Source organism: Rhea pennata, chromosome 20, assembly GCF_028389875.1.
Source record: "Rhea pennata isolate bPtePen1 chromosome 20, bPtePen1.pri, whole genome shotgun sequence".
Taxonomy (NCBI): Eukaryota; Metazoa; Chordata; class Aves; order Rheiformes; family Rheidae; genus Rhea; species Rhea pennata.
Genome location: NC_084682.1, coordinates 4,970,108 through 4,993,010, shown reverse-complemented (window position 1 = coordinate 4,993,010; position 22,903 = coordinate 4,970,108). Strand labels below are relative to the sequence as shown.

The 22,903-nt window shown below is 58.6% G+C and overlaps 1 protein-coding gene across 1 annotated transcript; it reads right to left on the bottom strand.

Moving 5' to 3' along the window:
* Positions 1-5,141: 5,141 nt before the first annotated feature.
* On the bottom strand, positions 5,142-15,919 carry TRARG1 (trafficking regulator of GLUT4 (SLC2A4) 1). Its single transcript, XM_062592814.1, has 4 exons — positions 15,524-15,919; positions 8,953-9,085; positions 5,719-5,779; positions 5,142-5,313 (listed from the first exon to the last, which is right to left on the bottom strand). Exons 1-4 carry the CDS (start codon positions 15,917-15,919, stop codon positions 5,142-5,144), a joined length of 762 nt encoding a protein of 253 aa, XP_062448798.1.
* Positions 15,920-22,903: the final 6,984 nt, after the last annotated feature.

Genomic DNA, 22,903 nt, shown 5'->3' with positions numbered 1-22,903 from the left:
CAAAACTCATGCAAATTCATTAGCGAAGAGAAGTATGAAGAGGTGAACGATCTGCCTATAGTGTTTGATAGAAACATGTGCAACATGGAAAATGGACGCAAACCTCTTGCTCTTCCCTTGCCTATCTATTATACATGAGCCCATCAGATCAGCGTATTAATAAAACAGGAGGCTAAAGCACTTGGCACACCCACCCCTTTAGTGAAACATCAGAGGGGAGACTGTCAGCTTCTGTCTTTGAAGCCTAAAGCTCACATCTGCCCAGCTGCTTCAGTGACAGTCAGTACTCTCCAAGGGAGAGCTCTCCATGATGTACTATTTTCAAAGCTGGTAAAATTCTCCTTCATGACAAAAACATTACTCTGTCCTGCTCATCCTTCTTGCATACTGAGTTCTTTGAGTGATCCATGCAGAGGGGCGAAGGAGACTCAATATGCTGAGAAGCAAATTGTTTTCATTCTGCAAAAGCTCTCCCCACCAGCGCCACTCTGTCCAAGTCTCTTTATGTACCGCCAACCACAACCATGAGTCCTTTCCCTTTGCTGAATACTGAGGAGTAAATTAGAATTCCCTAAACATCCAACTTGCTTCTGCATCGAGACAAAGAAAGATGGCCTGAGGACTTCCCTGCTGTCATGCTTCATCGCCAAGGGGCTGCGTGCAGGGCTCGCAGTTCTTGCAGAACTGCGCTTCTCGGTGAGGAGAGGCAGGAGGGGGGCATTGCACTGAAGAGCGCTGCCTTAGCGCAAAGTGGGACTGGCTGCAGTGTAGTGCAAGTCTGGGCCTGTGAGTAAATATTCATGGCTGATGAGCCTTTAAAAAAAAAAAAAAAAAGAGTAAAGAAAAAAACGAGGAAACAAAATTTCAGCAATTGATTTCCTGGTCTCTGTAAGTGAAACTAAGCATCAAGAATACGGATTCAGATCCTATTACAAATGGGGGTGTTGAGAAGTAAAACTAGCAGATTTCAAAGCAGTGGAAATGGGCCCACAAGAAATACGGCGGATGTGTTACAAATACATTAGCCAGCTGCAGGGCCCGGCAGGAGGGGCGGGCGTGCTCTAGTAGGATGGCTGCCGCGTGCAAGAAGGCAGAGCTCGCTGCCCGGGGTTTCCAGGCTGCAAAACAGCTCTGGCTCCTTGGGAGTTGTTCTGGCAGCGAAACAGCAGTGCTGAGGCGCCCGAGCGCGGGGCAGCCTCGGAGCCAGATCCAGTACGGAGACGAGCTCGGGCTCGTAGCGGCTGCCTTTGCGCGCTGGGGAAGGGCAGAGCTCTGGAGGGAAGAGCCAACACACTGTTCCTCTGACCCACGGCTGGGATGCACGTGAGGATAATATCTGCCTTTTCCATGATCGTTTAAAGACATTTAATCTTCATTCTTCCCTTCTCTTGCTTTGAGAACCTGGCCCTTTTTCTTTTCTTTTCCTTTATTTTTTTCAAAAACAAGACTATAGTTTGCATCTTTAATAAGGCAGGGAGGTATTTATCGTAACGCTGCCTTAGGAAAATGACGGGCAGAGCAAAGCCGTACCGTGTCACGTTAGAGGCCCGGGGAGCTGGTGCTGGACCGCAGAGCTGGTCTGCAGCAGTCTCTTCCTCACGCCGCCTAGCCAACACGGACATAACGATTTCCTAAGCGTAACCACAGAGCAGTCAAACTGCTGAGTCTATCTCGCTGCAGCAGCGGCCGCCGAGTTGTTAGCAGCTCGGCTTTGTTTGATGAGCTGCCCGGAGCGGAGCGGAGCCGCGGACCTCCCAGACTGGTGTCGCAGCTCCTGCTTCGGCGCTGCGTAACGCGTCCGGCCGCTCCGGCGGGGGAGACGCCGCGTCCGGCAGGACGTGCTCCGGGCAGCGCCGTTGGGCACGGTGGTCGCTGAACTGCGCCGTGGCCTGCCGAAGTTGCACAGTTTAAATCCACCTTTTTCCAGCAGTGCCATCAGTGACGTGGGTGAGCGCTGGGGTGCTGAGGCCAGCACCAGCCAGGAACCCCTCTGCGGCCAGAGGGTCTCTGCGTTGTACGTGAACGCTCGATACTGTCCGGTCTGACTGGTTGAAAAACTTCTCCTGGGGAAGGGCTAAAGCCGATGTTTTCAGTAGTGACTACGTTTTCGGGCCTTGACTTAAGAAAATTTTAAAAGGACTTGCTTGCATTTAGGCTTTTTAAGTGGAGACCCAAAATTGCTGATCGTCCTTGAAATCTATGCTTTCAATCAATAATTTCAGTTTTGGAGTGGATCTGGAGTTTGAATACTTTTGCCTTATGCTTAGCTGTGTGTTATAATATTAAACCGCAGCGGCAGGACCAGAAGTTAGAAGCGGTTCCCAGCTGCGAACCCATCTTCCCATGCTGCAAGCAAGGAGGATTCCTCCTGCCTCGTTGCACCCTTGGGCGGGCGCCTCCCGGAAGAGCTGTGCTTTCCAAGGAACACGGAGCGGCTCGTCTCTGCAGCACAAGGTTAGTCTGCCTGGACCCCTCTGTGCTCTGGCACATGCTCTTTTCTTTGGCCATTCGCTTGTATGTATTTATTTGCAACCCGCTACCCCCAAAATACCAGATCTGCTTGCTCTTGGAGTGTGAAGCAATAGTTAAACGAGTAGTTTGGATCTGGTATTTTCTCATTTAGACAGAACAAACGAGTTCACCTTTGACCATGCATGTTACATTTTAATTTTTTTCTCATGCCAAGAAATACAAAGGAAAGTATATAAGATATACCATATCATCCTGCAGGAAAAAAAAGAAAAGAAAAGAAAAGAAACATTTATCAGCCAAGAGAAGCGCCCAGCTGAAACTCCTGATGTGTTCATGCTGTTTGTACAGTATGACTCTTCCAGTTTGCCTTCAGAACAGGATGAGCTTGTGCACGTAAGGCGCTTCCAGCGCCCGTGGGAGTGTATACCCTGCGCTGCCACGTGAAGGGTCTGTGTCCTGGCACCATCTAAAACGGGCTTGGGGAGGGGGCACGTGCTCAGAAGTGGTGTCAGGGTTGCCTTGGTGAATACTGCACGCACTGCCTTCCTGAAGCCGCTTATCCTGGCTGTGTATTTATAGGTTTGAATTTTGCTTCCCACTGGTGTTAGCAAATGCTTTACGAATATTCCCACTTTGAAAAGGCTGCCCCCCCACCTTGGCTTGGGCCCAAGCATGGGAGTTTTCAGGCCAAATCCAACAGTCTTTGCCAAAATTAAAGGATGCACATTGAAAGAAAATTGACCGTAAATCTGAAATTATTTCAGCTTGGCTCCGAAGCCCTAACTGTGGGTCTGTGATGATGTGAGTAACAAAGTGACAGGGCAAGGCTGAGAGTATCAAAAAAAAGGCATGGGACCAGCCCACCGGGGACGTTTCTGCAGCCTCTCTCTGTAGACTGGATGGAAATTAAGCTTTAATCTTATATAAAAGGCAGCGTCTGTTCCCTTTGCCTACGCGGAGCACCCCCCTGCCTTCGGAAGGCGAAGCACCGCCGCGCCGGCCGCGCGAGAAGCCCGCGCGGCTCCGGCGTTGCCCGAGGGGCAGCGGCGCCAAGGGACGCGTCAAGTTCGCGGTGGGAAGAAAAGAGAAGAAAACTGGGAAGGAGCGGAAAAGCAGGCAGAAAAAAACGTGCCAAAATCACAGCTGTGCGGGGCGGCGAGTTTGACGAGAAAAGCAGCAAGACGGCGACGTGGACGGGCCTGACGCCCGCGAGCGCAAGCTGTTGTCTCCGCGCGCGGCGCTGGGCGCGCGGGGACCCGGGCGGCCGGGAGCCCGCTCCCGAGCGCGTGCGCGCCCCGAGCCGTCGCCGGGCGAAACGCCCGCAGGCTTATCCGCTCGCGAGTCACCGCCAATCCAACCAACTCCGAAATCAAATATTCTGCCGCTCTTCCCTCTCTTTGCGCCAAAACCCTTTTGGCCTCCTCCGCGGGCGTTCGGCTGCCGGGCTGGTACCGGCCGGTGCTCCTGCAAGCAAGGCCGCCCGCGCCGGCCCCTCCGAGGCAGCGGGTCGCCCGCGCCGCCTCGGCTCCGCCGCCCCTCCGCGCCCGGCTCCCCGCCGAGCCCCCCGAGAGAGGAGCCCGCAGCCGTGCGCGCCAGCAGAGACGCCCTTTCCTGAGCAGCGCGAGCCATGGATTCGTGTACCACCGGGACCTCACGCTTGTCGATCGTAACTCCTACTTGAAGTTTGCGTCTAGGCGCGTTTCCCACCTTCGCGCTCTCTTCGGCAAGCTCTGCGCGGTCGGGCCGGGCTGGATTTCCACCGCATCGCTCCCGTCTCGCCTCTCCGCCCTTCCCCGCCTCCCCAGGGCGTGCGAGCGGGCCAGATCCCGAGGGTTTCGTGACTTTTATGGTTGCAAACGCCCAGAAAACTCGCTGCTGCCGCGCGTGCTCAGAGGAGGCTGCAGCAGGTGGCAACGAGCTGCGGCAGAAGTAACAGGTCTTACCCGCGGGGACGGGGAGGAAAGGTCTTCCCGTGACGTGATTTTGTGATCACCCTGCTGCGTTCTAGAAACGAAGTCTGTGCAGAGGAGCAGTTGTGCCTAGGTTTGGAAACCAAGATTTTTTGCACTGAATTAAAAGCTAAATTAGCAAAAGTTCACGACGGATGCTGGGGGGGGGGGGGTTCTCCTGGTTCAATCCAGATGCTACTGCGCAAAATGCTTAGGAACTGGGAGATAACGGGGCAGCTGTTTGTTCCCCAGATGCAGAGCAAAGGAGAAAACTGGCGGCCTCGGGACGGCGTTCTGCCATATATTCTCATATCAGAATAACGTACGAAGTATGAGACAAGGATGGGGGGAGAGGAGGAGTCAAATTCTTCCCTTGCAAGCGCTGGCTAATACATCTAAGGGAGTCAGTGGAAGAGCAAAATAGGCAGCTGAGCTGGGGTAAAAAGAGAGGGCAAAACGGAGAGCAGCTTCCTAAGGATCAAACGGCAAAAATGTCTACAAAATATTAGGTTGCAAATAGATGAGCAAGACGTTGGAGAGCAGATTAAAGAGACTCTGTTTCTAGGTAGTCCTGGAGAGTTTATTTCTCAAGAGACCCAGATGACAAGAAAACTTGAAAAAAATGCATGTGTGAGTGTGTGTATATATATATATATATGTGTATAATAATTCATTGCTCAGGAATAACCATAGAGGCTTTCAGCTGGGTCTGGGATGTGTTCACGAGCGCAGAGCAGTGCACTTGTATCTGATCCGAAAGAAGATGAACAAGTGAAAGGAGTTTGCTGCTGTGTGCTTCAGCAGCCGAGGACTCCACCTAGAAAGGATCATTCCAACCGCGGCTGCCTTGCGAAGCCCCATCGGTTCGGACTGCAACGACAGGTATCCCGGGCTGTTTTACAAAGCGTGGAGCGTACATGTTTGCCTAGATCCCACTAGAGAAAATCCCACTACAAAGAGATACATGTTCGTTTGTACGTACTTACATTAAGGACAGGAAAGAGTAGCTGTTTTCTCTCCCTAGCTGCGCAGGGTACGCAGCCTGCAGCAGCTTTGCCATCCGTGCAATTAGGCTAGTGTAATGCTAAACCACCTCATGTGGGGTTGCAAACTTTAATTCTTTAAATGTGGTCGGGCACTTCAGGCTCTTTAGATGAAAGGCTTTAGATGATGATAAAATAGCGTTTAAATTCTTATTTAATAAATATTGAGCTCTCTTAAGTTGTGCAACTCATTGCTGCAGTTTTTCTCGAGTATCAGCTCTTCCTGTTCTAGGAGGATCCTTCTCAGCCCTTACCATAAGCTGAATTTCAGCAGCTTGAAGAGCAAAGGGTAAGAAGATGCATAGACGGTCTGCACTGCAGTAACGTGTGTCAGAAAAAATAATGGACATTATGCAGCAAGCAGCTTTGGGATTTGGGCATTCAGAAGGAAGCAGTTGGGGGATTTCTTGGGACAGAAGCATCATCTGCAGCCTACCCGTAACGTGGCAGAGTTTTCGCCTCAAAGGGAGGGTTTCTGATGAGTTATAGGACAAGAGATGTGATTGCCAAGGGGCACCTCGATGGTGGCTGCAGGGGGGATTTACGTGCCGCGAGGCCGGGCAGTGCTCAGCTCGAGACTGCCGCAGTTCTGCTGCCCTTGGCTCCCTGTGCGCTGAAGCTCACAAAGCCGTCTCTAAGCACCAGACGAACTGCAAGGGAAAGACTGGAAATTTGGTCCATTTTAGAAGTTGCTAGTTTCTAATAAATCCCTGGGGATGGGGTGGATGGGAATGCAGCCCAGGAAAGTGCTGTAGTGATGTGCTATTGCTCTGAGTCCCTGGAATCCCTTCGAATTTAGAGAAAAACGTCAGCCGTGCGTCTAGGGGATTTGGCTCTCTTGTCCCCTGCCAAATAATGTCTAGCAAAGGAAAATGTTTTAATGAGGAGCAGACAAAAGGATGATGAGGATTTTCGCAGCTAAGGCCGTGGCTCTGCAGGTTAGTTACTGCGTAGTAACGATGGGGTGAACTTACAGCACACCAGCTCCTCTGCGCTAACTCCCCGCGTGGCCTCGCGCGCCCTGGCACGAGGGGTTTCCCTGCTCAGACTGCCTGGGAGGGAGGCTAGTGCCAAGGAGTCACGATCTAGTGGACGTTCTTGTAGCCTACCTTATTGTGCAGTAAATTCTCCATGCAGACAAACTCTCAGAAACATTAGGTTTGGTCTCATTTTTTTCCAAGAAATTCATGGTACGGAGCAGATGAAGTGCCCTGGAACACCTTATTTCTCCATGCACTGTATATAGCTAGGTCCCAGGTTGTTAGCTGCAGACAACAGAAAGGCCGGGAGTGCAGCTCTTGATCATCTAACTGTGTCTGCAAAGTTTTCATAAAGGAGAGGTTTTCAGCTAATATGGAGCCAATGGCTACGGCCGAAAGCCATCTACAAAGCCTGAATTAAAAAAAAAAAAAACAATGAAACTTTGCATAGTCTGGGTGGCCGAATACAGCAGCGAACCCAGGAACAACTCACAGCGAGTACAGGACGAGAGACGGTGCAATGTGGGACAAGGCTGGGCAGAGGGGCTGGGAGAGCGGCGAGAGCCAAGTCTGCGGGAAACGCCTTCGGGAGCCACGCACCGTGGAAGACTCGGTGGGTGGGGGAGGCCCGTTAGGCAGATCCGGAAGAGCAAAGTCCACTTTTTTTAAATATAAAACATTAAAAAACAATATCTGTGGAATTGATGCCAGCCAGCTCACGGGGCGCTGGAGATATCCAGGGATGTGGAAGAGGAACAGGGGTCTTAAACCCCTCTGTGCCTCCGCAAATCTCCCTGGTCATCCCTCAGCTGAAGCCCAGAAGGGGCAGGGGAGATGAGCACTGCCCGTGGCGGAGGCTGGGTCATGCTTTAGCTTTTCTGTGACAGATGTGACATGACATATATGCCTGAGCGGGTAGAAGGGGCTCTCTGTGCCTTGGTACTGCTGCCGCCGCACGTTAACCAGGCCCTTTCCTCAGCGCCACAGGTATCAACCTCACTTTGGGGGCACAGAGGAAAAATAAATGTGTGGTTTCACGGAGAAAACATTTTTCCTTCCATTAAAAACCCCATCATGGGATCCGGGTGAGGAGGAGCCTGGCGTTTTCATGCAGCAACATCCTGCTCTCCCAGCTTTGAGATATGCTGTAAGTGATAAAAGAGCTTGTATGAACGGACATGGAGAACATTCCCAAAGGCATGCAAATGGTCATTGTCTCTTTTTTTTTCATCAAAAATACAAAAACACCCACCACATCCTCCAGCTTTTGTAGCTGGGTGTTGTTCAGAGCAGAGCTGTGTTTCTTCTGCAGTTCTGCTCGCCCTCCTCCTGCGTGGAACAGATTTCATCTCCTGTTGGCAGTTTGAGCTTTTTTTGTAGACATAGAGAATTTGACAATTTAAAAACCAGCAACCCCTCCCAAAATACAGTAGCTTGTGCCAAAATTCTCAGGAGGACTCCTCAAAGTGTCCTGTTCTCTCCTTAAATTTTCTTTAAAATAAGCTTCATTCTTGAAACTCTCTCTCCTCTTCTTGTGTTTTACCGATGGTTGTCTCCCCGCTCAGAGTTTTGCTGGAGAGGAATGAGGTAGTGGATTTCCTCCTTCTCAACTCCACTCGGGATCTGATATTCTTTCCCATTGCTTGTTACAATTTATTATCCAATACTTTAGTTTTGTACAAATTCATCTTCCAAGAGATCGTGAAGTAGACGCATGCATTTCTTCAGATGGCGCTCCAGAGCAGACTTTTCCCAGGGCTGTCCACCTATACTGTGACAATTTTTGTTGCAAGGCTGAAAGTAAAAACCCCAAAAGGAAAGTTGTCTTCCTCCTCTTCAAGGTATTTGCATGCTGAAATGTCTTCTAGGAAACTGTAAAATAAAGAGAGTCTCAGGGCAGCTTCCAATAGTCACAGCTATTTATGCTCTTGGTCAGGGCTCTGGGTGTGCAGGTGTGCTGCATCCGAGGTGCTGCTGTCTGGCTGAGCAGCGCTGCTGGTTTTGGCAGCTGGGCTTGTGTTTGGGAGTTTCTCCAACCATCTGGGGATTGCAGTTCTAGGCAGATTGATCTGTGCGCTGAATCACTTCTGCTTTACCCCACTACTGTGCTTCTAAACCCGCCACAACCTTGATCAGGGTAGGACCTGCAGCCCCAGCCAAACCAATTTTTGTCTGGGAAATCTGGTGTTGTCCCTAGTGCATAGGACACCAGGACACCATAGGAAGGACTTCTCCTTCTGGGCATTTGAACAGTGCCTACTACTGCTACAACTAACCTGTTCTCCAAGGTGTTTTGCGTGTGTGTGTGCAGTTAGGGGCTGGACACACTGGCCGGAATCATACAGGGGCTTAGTGCCCTGACCCTTCAGTTCCCCTGGGATCGATGTGCCACCTGCCCTGGGGATGCGGGTTAGTGTCTCTTACAAATGATGTGCTGGAGGCAGCACGCAAGGAGTGGTATGGAGTCCCTGCTTTAACCGGGCTGGGGAAAAGAGAAGGAGATGTTACCTCTGACGCTGAGTGACACGTAGAGCACGATGATGATGGTCCCCAGGACAATGGAGACTATGCTGAGCAGCCTGGCCATGCGGCCGAGGCGCCGGGCTCCGTCCATGTCCCCCTGCTGCCCGCTGTTCCTCGACTGGGGGGGAAACACAAACACAGAAACGGGGGCTGGAGACCGGTCATGGCTCTCTGGCGATTCTCTGGCTGTATTCCCCAAAATGAGAGCTACTGCATTGGCATGTGGGTCTGGATTTACAGTCCTCAGCTCTCACAGAAGTAAGTCTCCCGTCTGCAAGCCCAGGTCCTGTTACCCTGGTGAACTGAACTGCTCTAGACTGGCCTCTTTGGTAGAAGCTGCACTGACTCAAGTCTTTTTTTTTATCGGTGTGTCTAAAATCAGTGTAGTATCCCGTGTAGGATATGAGGAATAGTGAAGCCCCAGCTAACAGCAACTTGTCTTTGTCTTTATGAGGGGAAAAAAAAAAAGCTGAAATTCTTTACTTCAGCCCCCAAAGCAGCTCACTTGTATGGGGACTCTGAAGAGGGATTGCATGCCCCATGGGTACCACTGCACTTCGTCCTGTGCTAGGATGCACTTTGGAGCCTCTGCATTACCCTGAGTTTCTACATTGACTTACATAGCTCGTGTTTGTCATCTCTGTTTTTGAATGCAATCCTCCTACAGTGATTTCTTGCTCTTATGCCCGCTGTAGGGAGGGGAGGAATAGTCCCCATAGCATCTCTGCTCTGCTTCTGGTTTCGTTGCGTTTTCCCCTGCTGCTCTATTGATTTCTTTATGCGGGTCAGTGAAAGCTTTCCTCTACTCTGAACAGAAGGGCTCCCTAGCTGTGGCAGGTACGAAGAAGAGGGCAGGGGGAGCTTGCTGGTAGGCAGCTGAAAATTATTGTGCGTCAGTTCATCAGTAGGGATCCCCAAGTGTTGGAGCTAGACGGGGGCTTGCCTCATGCTGATGTTTTGTAGGCACTGGCATCATAACTAGATCCTGAAGTATGCAGCCTCCTGGTGGGATGAATTGCAGTGGTCCTTGTTTTGGGGAGGAAGTGGCAACCCACAGTGGCCAGAGAAGGCAACTTGGAGCTTCCCTCAAACTGTCCCACAAAGACCTCAGTGTTTTTCCATGTCTCATAGCTCTATCAAGGCTGGTCATCAAGACAGAGACCTTGCTGGAGACCTAGATCCTAGGGCTCCTCGGGTACTTGGTAGTGGTCTGCCCACTACAGCTGTACTTGTCCTTCCACAGCTCAGTGTGGGCTCTCCAAGACCGTGCTTAGTGTCCGACAGGGCAGCAAGAGCGGTACTGTGGCTGACTCCTCTGAGCCTCATTATCAGCTATTTCACTGCCCTGTGCTCAACCAAACTGCTGAACGGCTAGGTGAGAGAAGACTCTACCTATGCTAAGGACACTCAGAAGCCTGAGGACCAAGCACAAGGCTCATCAGAAAAAGTGTAATACGTAAGTACAATTAGATGCACCATAAACCTTCAGAGTAAGTTTAAATAAGGAATGATCTTATTTCTTGCTCTTGTAATTGGCAGTAATTTGGTTCCCAAGTGAAAAATACTGAAACCAAAAATTCCTGGTGAGGGAAAAGCTTTGCTGCTGACAGGAGAACACAAAGTGCTCCTCAGCCTGTAGAAAGGAGTGCGCTAGGCTTCCTGCATTTGGCTGCGCAAGGACCTAGCACTTAGCAGAAGGGCAGCTGAGCAGTACGACGGTGAGGTTATTACGGTTAAATTACTCACAGTGCGTCAGCATTCATGGCGCGTGTGATGGAGAGGCTGGAGTCCCTCCATCAGCAAAAGTGGAGCTCCCTTCTCAGGATGAGCCAGGCAGTACGTGCCGGGCACGGCTCTCCCAACGGGAAAGCCGTCTACCCGAATTCACACAGGGAATCTTTTGCCTCAGACAAAAACTATCAGAAAGGGTTTTTGGAGGGAGGGAAATTGGATGAGGAGTCTAAAGGGCTGTTGGTAAAATTCTCACGTGTTTGGCAGGGCTTGGAGCAGGGGGACAGGGTAGAGGAAAGAGCAGCAGCGCAGGCCGGGGGAGACCATGGCAAGGACGAGGAAGCCCTGCACCCTGAGGTGCCACCTTGACCTCATGGAGGAGCCCAGCAAAATTCCCCTTGACCTCACTGGGTCATATTTTTGGTAAATATTTTAACCAGTCTGAAACTGTTAATCTTGTCCTGTCCTTCAGAGCTATTTTTAAGTACTTAGCATTTGCACACGGGTTAAAGCTTCGTGCCCCTGCCCCTCCGCAGCTCCGGCCGTGCCTGCCCTGGCTGAGCCGTGGGTCTCCAGAGAGCAGCGGGAGCAGCCTGCGGAGCCCGGCCGAGCACGGCAGCTCTCTGCAGCCTGCTCCCGTGCTCCAAGTCGTGGTTTTGGAAGGTGACTTTTAAAAAGAAAACTAGGAAAAGTCTCTGTAAAATAATAAGCTAGGTAAGAAGAATTCAAGATGGAGTGTATCAGAACAATCTCACTTTCCTTTCAAAAAAGGGACATCTCGGAAATAACACCTGCACTGTTAAAATGCAATTTTTAAGATTTGCATGTATGTGGCTCAGTTGGCATCACCGTGTAAATAACGCGTAGCAGAGCCTCAACCGGGTGATGCCGCTGCCTTCCCCCAAACCTCCTGCTCCCAACGCATCAGGCTGTAGAGCAACTTCCACAACGCTTGACATGAGGAGAGCTCATGGCCTTATTCCTTTTGGACTCTATAGAATATTTGACAGACAGTTTCTAAAATCAGCTGTGTGCAGCCAAGAGCCTATTTTCATTACAGAACTGGAGGTGACAAAATTAAGCCTCATGGGACGATGGGGGGAGATGGGGAGAATACAGTAGTGCAGGGACTGGTGGGATGATCCCTTAGCTGCTCACTGACAATTTGTAACGTGTTAGTTTTCGTAGGCTCGGGTTTTCGTAATAGAAGTGTAATATCTTTGCAGGGTGTGGTTTCACTGCAATCACAACGCACCGGCTGGGCGCCGTGACTGCAGCGAAACTTGCCGTTTTAGCTTTCTTTTGGCAAAAATATATGGGTTAATGAATTTGACATATTTATCGCTACAGCTTCTGGAAATATTTACTGCTCATTTATCCTGAACAATTATGAAAAATACATAAGCATTTGCATGGAGTGTTTAGCAAGCATTTGTACATATATTATTCATTGGAGTGGAATGGTTTGATTACAGCTGTCTGGTATCAGTAATCCTGTATTTTGATTTCTACATAAAAACATGAATGTTTTGTTTATTAATCAGGATTGCAGAGGCAGAATATCCTTAAAAATGCTTGAGGGCTAAGGGGGAGTGTATCAGCATGTGTATCAAGGAGCTTAGTATTACAGAGGAGTAGTACGAGAGTATGAACAACCTTGGGAGCGGGGCAGGAAGGGACATACTTTTCATCAGCATGCATGGAGTCAGGTGTGTGTAGATGATCCAAAAGAGATGTTAGTATTACCTGTTTTCAAACTGTTTTCTGCTCAAGTTACTGTTCAGCAGGTAAACCTAAGAGTTAAGCTAAGTCTTCTTGTTGCAAATTAAGGCAATTGCTTTTTTGTGCTAGTCCCAGGGACAGAGAAGACAAATTGTCACATCCTCCTCCCTGCAATCTTTCACAGTTTAGCAGCCAGCTTCAGATGTGCTCTGCTGGCTTCCACCACTTACTCTGAATAAATCATTAATACTTAAGGTTTCCATTTTCTTGGAGAAAGCATTCCGAGAGGTGCAAGTCAACATCACGCATGGATCTATGAATATGTAATTTAACATGAGCAAGGATAGTTTGACTTCTCCTACATCTTCCTATAGTGATAGTACTTATTTTGGACAACAAATGCTGCGCAGAATTGCACTTGGCTTTACTTTATGGTGTTTCTGGCTGGATTTACACTTCTTTCTCGCTTCACCTAAGTAGGTCTGGGTGGTGCTGGGTGTTTGGTGAACTCTGCACCTCCACCCTCACCATGGGCCTATGCTATGGTAGTAAGGGGAAGGGCTTCAATAAATGAAGTGTGTGTGCGTGTGTCATGGGCCTTGCCACGTTCTCCTCGTGGGATTGCTCCTGCGCTCGCGGCCACCAGCACGGAGAGCTGGGAGGAACCCAGACCTGACTGTGCAGCCAGACCAGGAATCACCGTAGTTGGTTCTCGGTTTATCAGGAGAACATATCCAAGGGTCAGCGGAGCAGCCACACATTACTCCTGTCCATGAGACCAGCCTAAGCTGCGAAAGGCTAGGCATTACAGCAGATTTTTTTTCCTGCCTCTGGCCATGGGCTCTGCTCAGATCTGAGAGCAGCTTTTGAAAAATGATTTATGAGACTACATCCAAAAGCATTCATTTGCTTTCCTCTCTGGTTGCTGCTCATTGCCCAGAAAAGCTTTCATGTGCAAAAAGCATTGACTTAGGAAAGAAAAATACAATCGCAGAGCTAAAAGAAAGTCAGCACATTGTAAAGTGTCTCCCCCCCTCCCTGGCTGTGAGCGAGGTTCAGAGTGTGACAGCGAGGCTCTTCCCCAGGTGCTGGCAATGGTAACAGCCTGGTTCTGCGCAGATTTGCAGGTGCTCAGAAGCTCCCAGTTTTTATGCTGTGGGGACACAGCATAACGCGTTTGGGAGTCTCAGTAGTCACTAAATTCATCAGCAGGTGAAACGCCAGCTAACGCCCTGAAAGCTATTCCTGTCTGCAGGAGGAATTAGTCAGATAATGTTTCCTGGCTCCCCACAGTTAGCGTGGAGCCAGGATCACTCCTCATCCTCGAGCCATGCGGGAGTCCGCGGGCTGGCAGATGGTGTTGGGGTGTGGGGTGGACCCAGGCACAGCCAAAGAGAAATAGCAGCAATAAACTGAGCGTCCCCGCAGAGGGACAGTGCGGCTGGGAATGGTCCAGGGGTGAGCGCTGGCTCGTAACATGCCGGAAAGCTCGTCCTGGAAAACAGCTCATCTGGGTGCGCCTTCTGCCTTGGAGGCTCCGGAGGACTGGGGCCAAGTGTCCCCCTTCCCTAGGTTTGCGTGAGTGGTGGCTGGTTGAGGTTTTCAAGGTCCGCAGAGGCCAGCAGGGAAGCCGAGTGTCTTACTGACCTGTTGGTGCTGCCTCCCTTTGTGTTTAACACAGTAAGTGGGCGACACTGTGTCACAGCCTGGTGCTGTCAACCTCCTCCTCGGTCCTTCTTCTACTCCATGGGGCTTGTGCATGTGTTTGAAAAGCCACCCCGGGCCCAAGGCACATTCCCACCATGCTGGAGGCTCTAACACCCACAGAGGAGACTGTGAGAACCTGTTCTGCATGAAGGCTGCTGTGGCTGGAAAATCCCTGTGAGAGACCTCGCTTATTCCCGGGGATATGCAGTACCCATCTGCTATCCCTCTCGCCGCAGTGCAAAGCCAAACGTGGCCGAGCCCGGCTTGCCCGTATGCTGGCTAAACAGACTCCACCACGCAACTGTGCCATGCAGATGGCAGCTGGCACCTACAGAAATGGATTGCTCCTCAAAATGGAAACTGGTCTTTCTACAGGGCTCACTATCGCACCTACGGGTGTGTGACTATTCAAGTTGTTACTGGCTTTTGGGGAGGTGCTGACTCCTCATCTCCCTTGGGGTATTTCTGTGCCGTAAGCAGGCAATTGCTTTCCATGAGCTGGTTTTCAAAGGAGAAATTTGTCTTGATTGCAAATCAAGGGCATAAAAGGTACCCGGGGCGTGTAAAGGAGCAGGGCCCCTTCCTCAAGGGTTGGGAGGTGGCTGCACTCCTGAGGTTCTGCTGACTGATCTGGGAGCACGGAGCCACCTGTACCTGAGCGGGGGGGGCAAGGCTGCTTGGCTTTATTCTCCCTTGCTCTGATGCTGGTGTATTTTAAGCAGAAAATTGCTTCTTTAGGGCAACTAAAAGAGCTGCAGGTGCAGCCAGTTCCTTTGAAGCATCTGAGAAGAGGACGTAGCTCACAGCCAGCAGGGCTGGGCAGGGTCTGCTGGCGCTGCAGGGGTGGGCTCGCTCTAAGGGGTGCTCAGGGAGCGCCCTTCTCCGGGCGTCCCCTTCCCGGGGAAACGCGGGGATCGGGGCTCAGGCATGGCAGCAGCTGCGAGCTCTCTCCGTAGCTGCCGGGAGAGGGACCGTCCGCCCCGGGGACACCGGCGGGGAGGGGGGCAGCGTGTCCAGCCCTGGCTCCCACCCACTTCCCAGTCCCAAGGCCCGGGCTGCGCATCTTCCCGGCGCGTGGAGGAGCTGCCCCGTCCCGTCCCGCCGGGCACGGCAGCCCGCGGCCCCGGCAGCCGGCCCGGCCCCGCCCGGGAACCGCTTGCCCAGCTCGGCCCGGCTCGCCGCGGCCCCGGGGGAGCCGAGCCCCCTCGCCGACGCCCGGCTGGGCTGCCGGAGCAGCGCAGCCTCCTCCCGGCCCAGCCCCGCCGCGGGCGCGGGCCCCTCCGGAGCCCGGCGGCGCGGCGGGCGCAGCACCGCGGGCGCAGCACCGCGGACAGCTCCCGGCGCGGCCCCGCGCCGCCGCCCGCCCCGTCGAGAGCCCGGGCGGAGCCGCACTCACCATGATGGAGAAGACGAGGGCCACGATGTTGATGGGCCAGACGGGGCAGAAGCAGGAGAAGATGGCGAGCACCAGGTAGTCCCGCGGGCGGCCCTGCTCCGCCGCCGCCGTGCTGGTGGCCGTGGAGGAGGCTCGGCCCAGGCTGAGCCGGGACGGCGACAGCGGGGCCGCCTCCAGGTGCCCGACGGACACCGACTTGTAGGTGAGCCCGTGCCCGTTGCGCTCCGCCTCGCCGGGCAGCGCGGCCGAGAAGGACTTGGAGCCCCGCAGGCCCTTCTCCTCCCGGCCCTCGGGCGCCGCCAGCAGCTTCTCGGTCTCCAGGGAGCGGGCGGGCAGCGCCGAGCCCGAGCCCGAGCCCGAGCCCGCGCCCCCGGGCGCGGCGTTGCCGCTCGCCATGGCCCGGCGGAGCGGGCTCCGAGCGCCCCCGCCGCCGCCGCTCTGCGCCCGGGGCCCACCGCCCCGCGGGAGGCCGTGCCGGAGGAGGGGCCAGCCGGGCTCGGCCCCCGGGGCAGGCTCGGGGCCGCCCACCGCCCCCGGGGTGTCCCCGGCGCCCCTCGCCCGGCCCGCGCCGCGCTCGGCCCCCGCCCGGCCGCTGCGGACGGCGCCGCCTCTCCCGGCTGCTGCCGGGATGCGCGGGGCGGGGGCCGTGGGAAATCCCGGGTGTCCCCCGCCACCCCTCCCCGCGGCACCCCCGCATCCCGGCCTCCCTGTCCCGCCCCACGGGCCCCGCGCTTCCCGGGGCTCCCCCGAGGCCGGCGCCGCGACCGGGCCCCACTGCGGCACCTTGTGAACGGCCCCCGCCGGGGCTCCCCCCGTCCCCGAGGAGGAGGGGGTGTCCCTGGGCAGGGTGGTGGGCACACGCGGCCCTGCCATCCCGGGGACACCTCAGGCCAGGCGGGGTGGGGGGACAGGGTGCAGAGCAGGCTGCAAAGCCCCCATCCGCTCCCGAGCAGGGCAAACCTGTGCCACCCCCTGCCCGGGGTTTGATCCTGCCGGAGCAGCGTGTGGGGGGGAGGGGAGGGGCGGGCACGGGGCAGGGTGTGGGGCATGGGGCAGGGTGTGGGGTGCAGGGCAGTGTGCGGGTGCCTGAGGTGCCCCGGCTTCCTGCTCCTCTGGGAATTGAGGCTGGCAGGCCCCGGGGACAGGGCGAGACGAGGTCCTGGGTACGCTGTGCTGAGCAGCCCTGGCCCTCACGGGGTGTGGGTGACTCCAGAGCCGCCCTGGGAACCCTGAGGACAGGGAGATCAGATCGGTGACAAATAGTCTGTCCCTATGTGCCAGGGTCTGCAGGGGGACCTGCCAGTGCAAGGTCCTATAAAGCAAATAGCAGCATCCTTGGGAGCAAACACTGCTCTGCCCGGGCGAGCTGCGAGGGGCAAGGGGTGGTGGCAGGAGCGAGGACTGTGGGAAAGCACAAAGCCTGGCTGCCCTGCAAACATGGATGTTTTCCACCAGTCCGTATGCTGTTTCGGTTCCCAGCTTTTCCTCTCCGGCTCGGCAGGGATTTCCCGGGCAGTGAGTGCCATCTACCGGGGCGCTCCCATGCCGCCCGCCTCACCCCGAGGTGCCCGGGGACCCGCTGGGCCCAGACCCACCAAAGCCCACTCGGCTGCTGCCCCCACCCGGCCCCGGCCCTGGGCCTTATCCCACCCGGCCCGGCACCGTGCTGCATCCCTGCGTGTCCAGGCCAGTCTCTGTCCTGCAGCCTCTGGAGACAGGTGGGGCCCGGGTTTCATAAACGTGAGCCTGGGAGCAGGGGAGCGGCTCCGCTGGGGTCTCACTGTGCCAGCTGGTGCTTCTCCCCCTCCTCCTGCCTCTGTGGCCCTCAGTTTCCACCTGTCCCGCTTTGATTTACCCCGGTGCAGGGGCTGAAACCTGGAGCGGGGGATTTGTGCCAGGGCAGGCCTGACACGCGTTTGGTTTTCGCTCAAATCTTCTTTGAATCGCAGCAGCCCCGGGCTCAGCCTCCCGGCACGGTTAGCGCAGGGACATGGGTGGTGGGCTGGGAGCGAGCTGGGCGCGGGGGAGCCGCAGCCCCGTGGCCGAGCCGGCCGGAGCGGGGATGCTGCGCGGAGAAGCAGGATTCCTCAGCAGCAATAGCTGCAGGCCCTCTCCTGGGAAGGGGAACATCTGCTGAGATTAAAGCCAAGATATCTCAGCTGTCAGCACTTTAAGCAGCCTCTTTAGCTGAGCAAAGAGCTCTCTCTCCTGGCTGCTACCAGCTTTCCTCCGCTGAGCTCATGGCCCAGCTCCCGGTCCCCCTCCCGGGCTGAAGGAAGCAGCCGGTTCCCGCCAGGAGCTGGCTCTGGGCCGCACGCACGGCGAGCAGAGGGCTCGGTTGGCTACTTCAATGGCGAGCGGCGCGCGCCCACCGCTGGCAGGGCGAGAGCTAGAACCGGCCCTTGGCCGGGAGCGGGAGCCTCGAGCCGGGGTCGGAGCCCTTCGGGGCGCCGCCGGGGCCCGGCGCAGGTGAGGCTGACCGTGCTGCCCGGCACACGCTGGCCCTCGCGCCCCCGGGCCGCCTCGTCTCCGGCAGCCAGGGCCGCTCGACCCACCCAAACCCGGGCGTTTCCGTGGCCCAGGTGCCCCCGGGGGGAAGTGCCCCGAAGAGGGCAGCTCCGAGCCGGCGCTACAGCGCAGCGAGGGTCGCCCTGCCTGGGACCCGCGCGGCCCCTCTGCGCACCCGCACACGGGGAGGGGCAGCGCCCCGATGCTGGGTTTCAAGTCGTGTTTTCTCACAAAGCAAGAGAGAATAAATAACTGACAAACTGCCGAAATGAAACCTCGCAGCGAAGAAACGTGAGGCTGGAGCTTCTTTTAGGGGAAGAGCGACGTCTCCCACTCCCCCCCCCCGGCTCTCGGTTTTCCTGCGGAGCAGAGAGCCGCGGCCGGCCAGTGCCGGGGGCCCGGTCGGAGCATCCCGTGCTCCCGGCACGGCTGCGCTCGGCACCCCGCCGGGGCTCGCTCTCCCGCTTCCCGCTCCCCCCCTCTGCCAGGCAGCTGCGTTACCTTCCCCGCGCCGCCGCCGCGTCCCGGCCCCGCAGGTCAGCGGCTGGGGAGGCGCTGCTGGTATCCCGCGCGCTGGGAGCACCCCAGCTGCCAGGCGAAGGGTCCAGCCAGGGGAGCTGGGCGGTCGTGCGCGCGCCTCTGCTGGCAGGCGGCTCGGAGGCCGAGCGGGGGGCTCCCGCCGGAGCGATACGCGGGGCTGGGGACGGAGCGATCCTCCTCGGGGCGCGGGAGCTGGCTCGCGGCGTGCGGCGGGGCCGGCGCGCAGCGCGGGAGGCCGGCGGCGTGCGCGTAGCTGGGCTCACGGCAGAGCTGGGGGCGGCCGTCCTTCGCACCCCGCTCCGGTGCCGGCCCCCCGGCCCGGCCGCGGCACTCGGCGTGGGCGCAGGGCCAGCGGTGCGCGGCGCCGTGCAGGGACGTGGACAGAGCCGCAATCCTGTTGATGGCTCTCCGGAGGGTGGCGATTTTGGAAAGCCTCTTGCCGCTGAGGTCGTGCCGGAGGGCCAGGCGCAGGGCGTTGAAAGCCTGGTTGTAGTCCAGGATCCTCTTGCGCTCTCTGACGTTGGCAGCCATCCTCCTGGCCTTGGAGCGCACCGGTCTGCTCCTCTTCCTCACCTTGGCCTCCTCGGCGCGTCCCGGGCGGGCGGCCGCCTCCTGCCCAGCGGGCGCCCACGCGTCCTGCCCGCAGCGGGGCCGGGGCGCAGCCGGCTCCCCCCCGGAGCCGCCGGCGCCCTTCCCCGCGCCTGCTGCGGCCATGGCTGCGGCAGAGGGACGGCAGAGGGGCCGCGGGCGCGCGTGCCGCCTCCGCGAGGTGCGGGAGACACTCCCCCCCCCCCCCGCCGGTGCCCCGGCCCCCTCTAAAACCCCCCCCGCCGCCCGCGTCACGTGGCGCCCTGCCCCGACCCCTTAGTGCCTGCCTCCGGGTACGCGGCCGGCCCCGCGCGTCCCACCAGGCGCCCCAGCCCAGCGCGGGCCTCGCGCCCGCCTGCTCCCCAGCGCCCTCCTTTCCAGGGTGCTCCCTAGTTCCCGGATAGGGAAACTGAGGCCCGGAGCAGTGAGTTGCTGGGGAAAGCAGCAAAGCCTTGTGCCGGGGCCCGGGAGGAGGCGAAGCAGCTCCCGCCTGCGCCCTGCGCGTGCCCACGGCGGCACAGCCCTGCGGGACGGCGGCTCCTGCCTGTCCCTGTCCCCCCGCTCCCTCCGCCGTTGCTTTGCTCCCCCCCCCCCGCACACCGAGCCTCTCCCATCCCCAGCGGCCCGCGCCGCCCTGCGATGGGGTCCGCGGCGCCCTGGAGCGCGAGGCCGCGCGGCCAGCTGGGGCGGCCTCCCGCCTCACCCCCGCGCTGGGCACCGGGGCAGGAGCAGCCCCCCAGCCGCGGCGGCGCCGGCAGCGCAGGACCGCGCTGCGCTCGGCACGCCTCTGCCCTGCGGAGCAGGAAGCAGGACGGCGCGGGGCGGGGGGCCGGGGATGAAAGAGCTAAAGTGCTACCTGCCCGTGGAGCCAGGGCCCAGGGGCAGAGCTGTCCGGGCTGGTGCTGCCGGGCCTGTTGGCCTTTGCCGGGCCTGCCGGCAAACGGATGCTCAGAGCAGCCCCTTGTTCCCCGCAGCTCCAGCCGCCGCAGCACAGGAGGGGTTTGCAGGTGCCAGAGGAGCTGGGTGGAGCGGGGGGCCACGGGGAGGCCCCAGCACCCTGCCCCGGCGCCGCGTGGAGCTGCGGCACGCACCCCGCGCTGCCACGGGAGCCCCCGTCCCTTGGCACCGAGCGTCTCGGCCCCTCGCGGCTCTATTGCCCCCCCTCCGTAGGTGGCTCGATAAACTCCCACTGAGCAAATTACCCATCGCTCTGCCCCTTGCCCAGCCTTTCATTAGAAAGCAGTTATTAAATGCCTAAACGTGCCAGGAGTAATGTTTTGAAAAGCGGCCCAGGAGGCATGCTGACAAATTGTTGGGGTTCGCGGTGCAAAAGCAGCGCCCCAGGAGGACGTGCCCCCCCTTCCAGCTGGCCGCTCTTATCTGATCGCCTGCGATGGCGTTTGATCAATAGCCGCAATTAGCAGGAGGTGATTTGACTGTTACCCTGCTCCTCTCGTCCCTCTTTGAAGCTGGGGCTAATTCAGGTGCCTGTGCTCCAGGAACCCAATAAATCAGGAGCCGGGAGCCGCGGGCAGCGGAGAGGACGGGGCGGCAGGACTTCAAAAGGAGGTGCAGCTCGCCTGGGTTTCTGACCGCTCCCCACGGCCCTCACCTTGCAGAAAGGCTGACGGAGGCCCGGCTGAACAGGATGGACCCCCGCCGCGGGGACGGGGTCGCTGGCGGGGCAGGTCCGGGCGTGCAGCCCGGAGCTGCTGAGCAGGGTGCGGAAGCCGTGTCCTGCCCAGGCGACGCCAGCGCGGGGCCCAGCCAGCCGCCCCCGCCACCCTGCCTGTGCCCGCCGCGCGCGGGGCTCCCGGCCTCTCCGCTCCGGGCGCCCGGGGGCTGCAGGAATCCAGCAGCAGAGGGGGAGGCCGGACCATAAATCACGGAGCATCGGATGCCACCCGCTGCCTGTAATTAGTGCATCCCGCCAGGCATCTCCACCTCGTCCCGGGTGCTTCCTACCGACGTGCCCATTACGGGTGGGCAGGCGGGGAGCGACGTGCCCCCCGGGCCTGCTCCCTCGGCCCCGCTGATTTACGGCCGGGTGCCCCGAAGATTTATGGGCTGAGCCAGGGAGGCAGAACCGTGTTGTGAGGCTCTGCCGGGCCCGGCTGCCTGACGGCTGCTGAACACGCTGTAATTATCCGAGGCCGCGCGTAAATCAGGCCACTCCACGCACCCCGCTCCTCTCCGGCCTCCACGCAGGCCTCTGCCCTGTGGGCATGTGCCACCTCGCTGGCCCGTGGCGTGCGGGACGCAGGCACTTCCCGCCTTCGCCTGGGCGGCATCCTCACATTTTTCACTGGTCCTACACCCAAAACGCCTGTCTCCAGAGTCCAGCTCGCCACTCCTAGCCCCACTGCTGCAGTGGGACTGCAGCTCCTGCAAACAGTCCCAGATCAGACCCCCCCCCCCATGTCACCCCGTGTCCCCAAACCGCCATTGCGGCAGGGGAGAGCTTCCCGGAGCACCCGGGGACATGGCTGCACCTGGGAACGCTGCGGTAGAGACAAGATCCACGCGGCCGGTGCAGGGGCAACCCTGATGGGCCGCGGTGCCCGCCTGCCTCCCACCCAGCTGGGCAGCCTCCGGCAGCCTCCGGCCTCCCGGAGGAGGCTGTGCCGGAGGGAGCCCGTGGGGAGGGAGCTCGTGCTGGTGCCCGGCCGGGCGCCCACGAGCCGGGGATGGGCACGTGCGGAGGATTGTGCACGACCCCCCGCCCCGGGGTGCTCCAGGCGGCGGGGAAGGAGGCAGCGGCTGCTGGGAGGGACACGGCTGGCACCCTGGGGTGGCAGGGACAGGGCCGGCGCCCTGGGGGTAAATAACTCGGGCGCTTTGTCCCTGCTGGGGCACAAAGGATGCTCCGAGCCGCCCCCGCAGCGCTGCAGGAAGCAGGGCGAGGAGCTCCCCGGGGCCCTGTCGCCCGGAGGCTCGCGCAGCCCTGGCGCCTCTGCGCCCGCGGTGGCACCCAGCGTGGCCCCGCGCTGCTGGGGTCCCCCGGGATGTCCCAGACACGTGCAGGCCCCGCGGGCTCCTGCGGCCCAGGGCAGGGCGGGGGGGCTAGAAAGCCTCCGTCCTGCAGCTGGGGAGCACCGGCAGCCCCAGAGCCCCCGGGGGGGCCCCGTGCCACAGCAAGCCCAGTCGACGACGTCGGCCGGGCTGGAAACGCGCTCGCACGGCCGCGAGCGTGCGCCCGGGCAGCGGTGCGGGGCGCCCGCAGGGGCAGGCGCTGGCGGCGGCACCGCAGCCGCCCCGCGTCCTCGGGACGGCGGCTCTCGCCGGGTGCGGGACTGCTGGTGCCGTTAGCTGCCGCTCTGCTGACGCTCAGCCGCTGCCGGCGCCAGGCGCTTCCCCGCGGCTCCCCATCCTCCGGCCCGCGCCGCTCGGCTCCCCCGCGGCCGGCGGCTCCGAGGCGGGCTCCGCGGGGCGCGGGGCCTATCCAGCCGCGGCCGAGCCGGAAGGCGAGAGCGGCCGAAACCTGGGCTCGTAGCGGAGCCGCTCTCTGCTGGCCCCCGCCAGCGGGCCGCCGCGAGGCCGCGGTGAGGGACGTGCGCGGGGCTCGCGGCGGGAGCCGGGCCGGGGGCGGCGGCAGCGGCGCTCCCCGCCCCGCCGGGGCCGGGCCCGGGGCGGCGCCGGGGGCCGACGTCAAGGCCCGGGGCGGGGGCGGAAGGCGGCCGGGAAAGTTGGGGCCGGCGGCGGCGGCGGGGCGGGGGGCGGCGGCGGCGGGGCATGGCGGCGGCG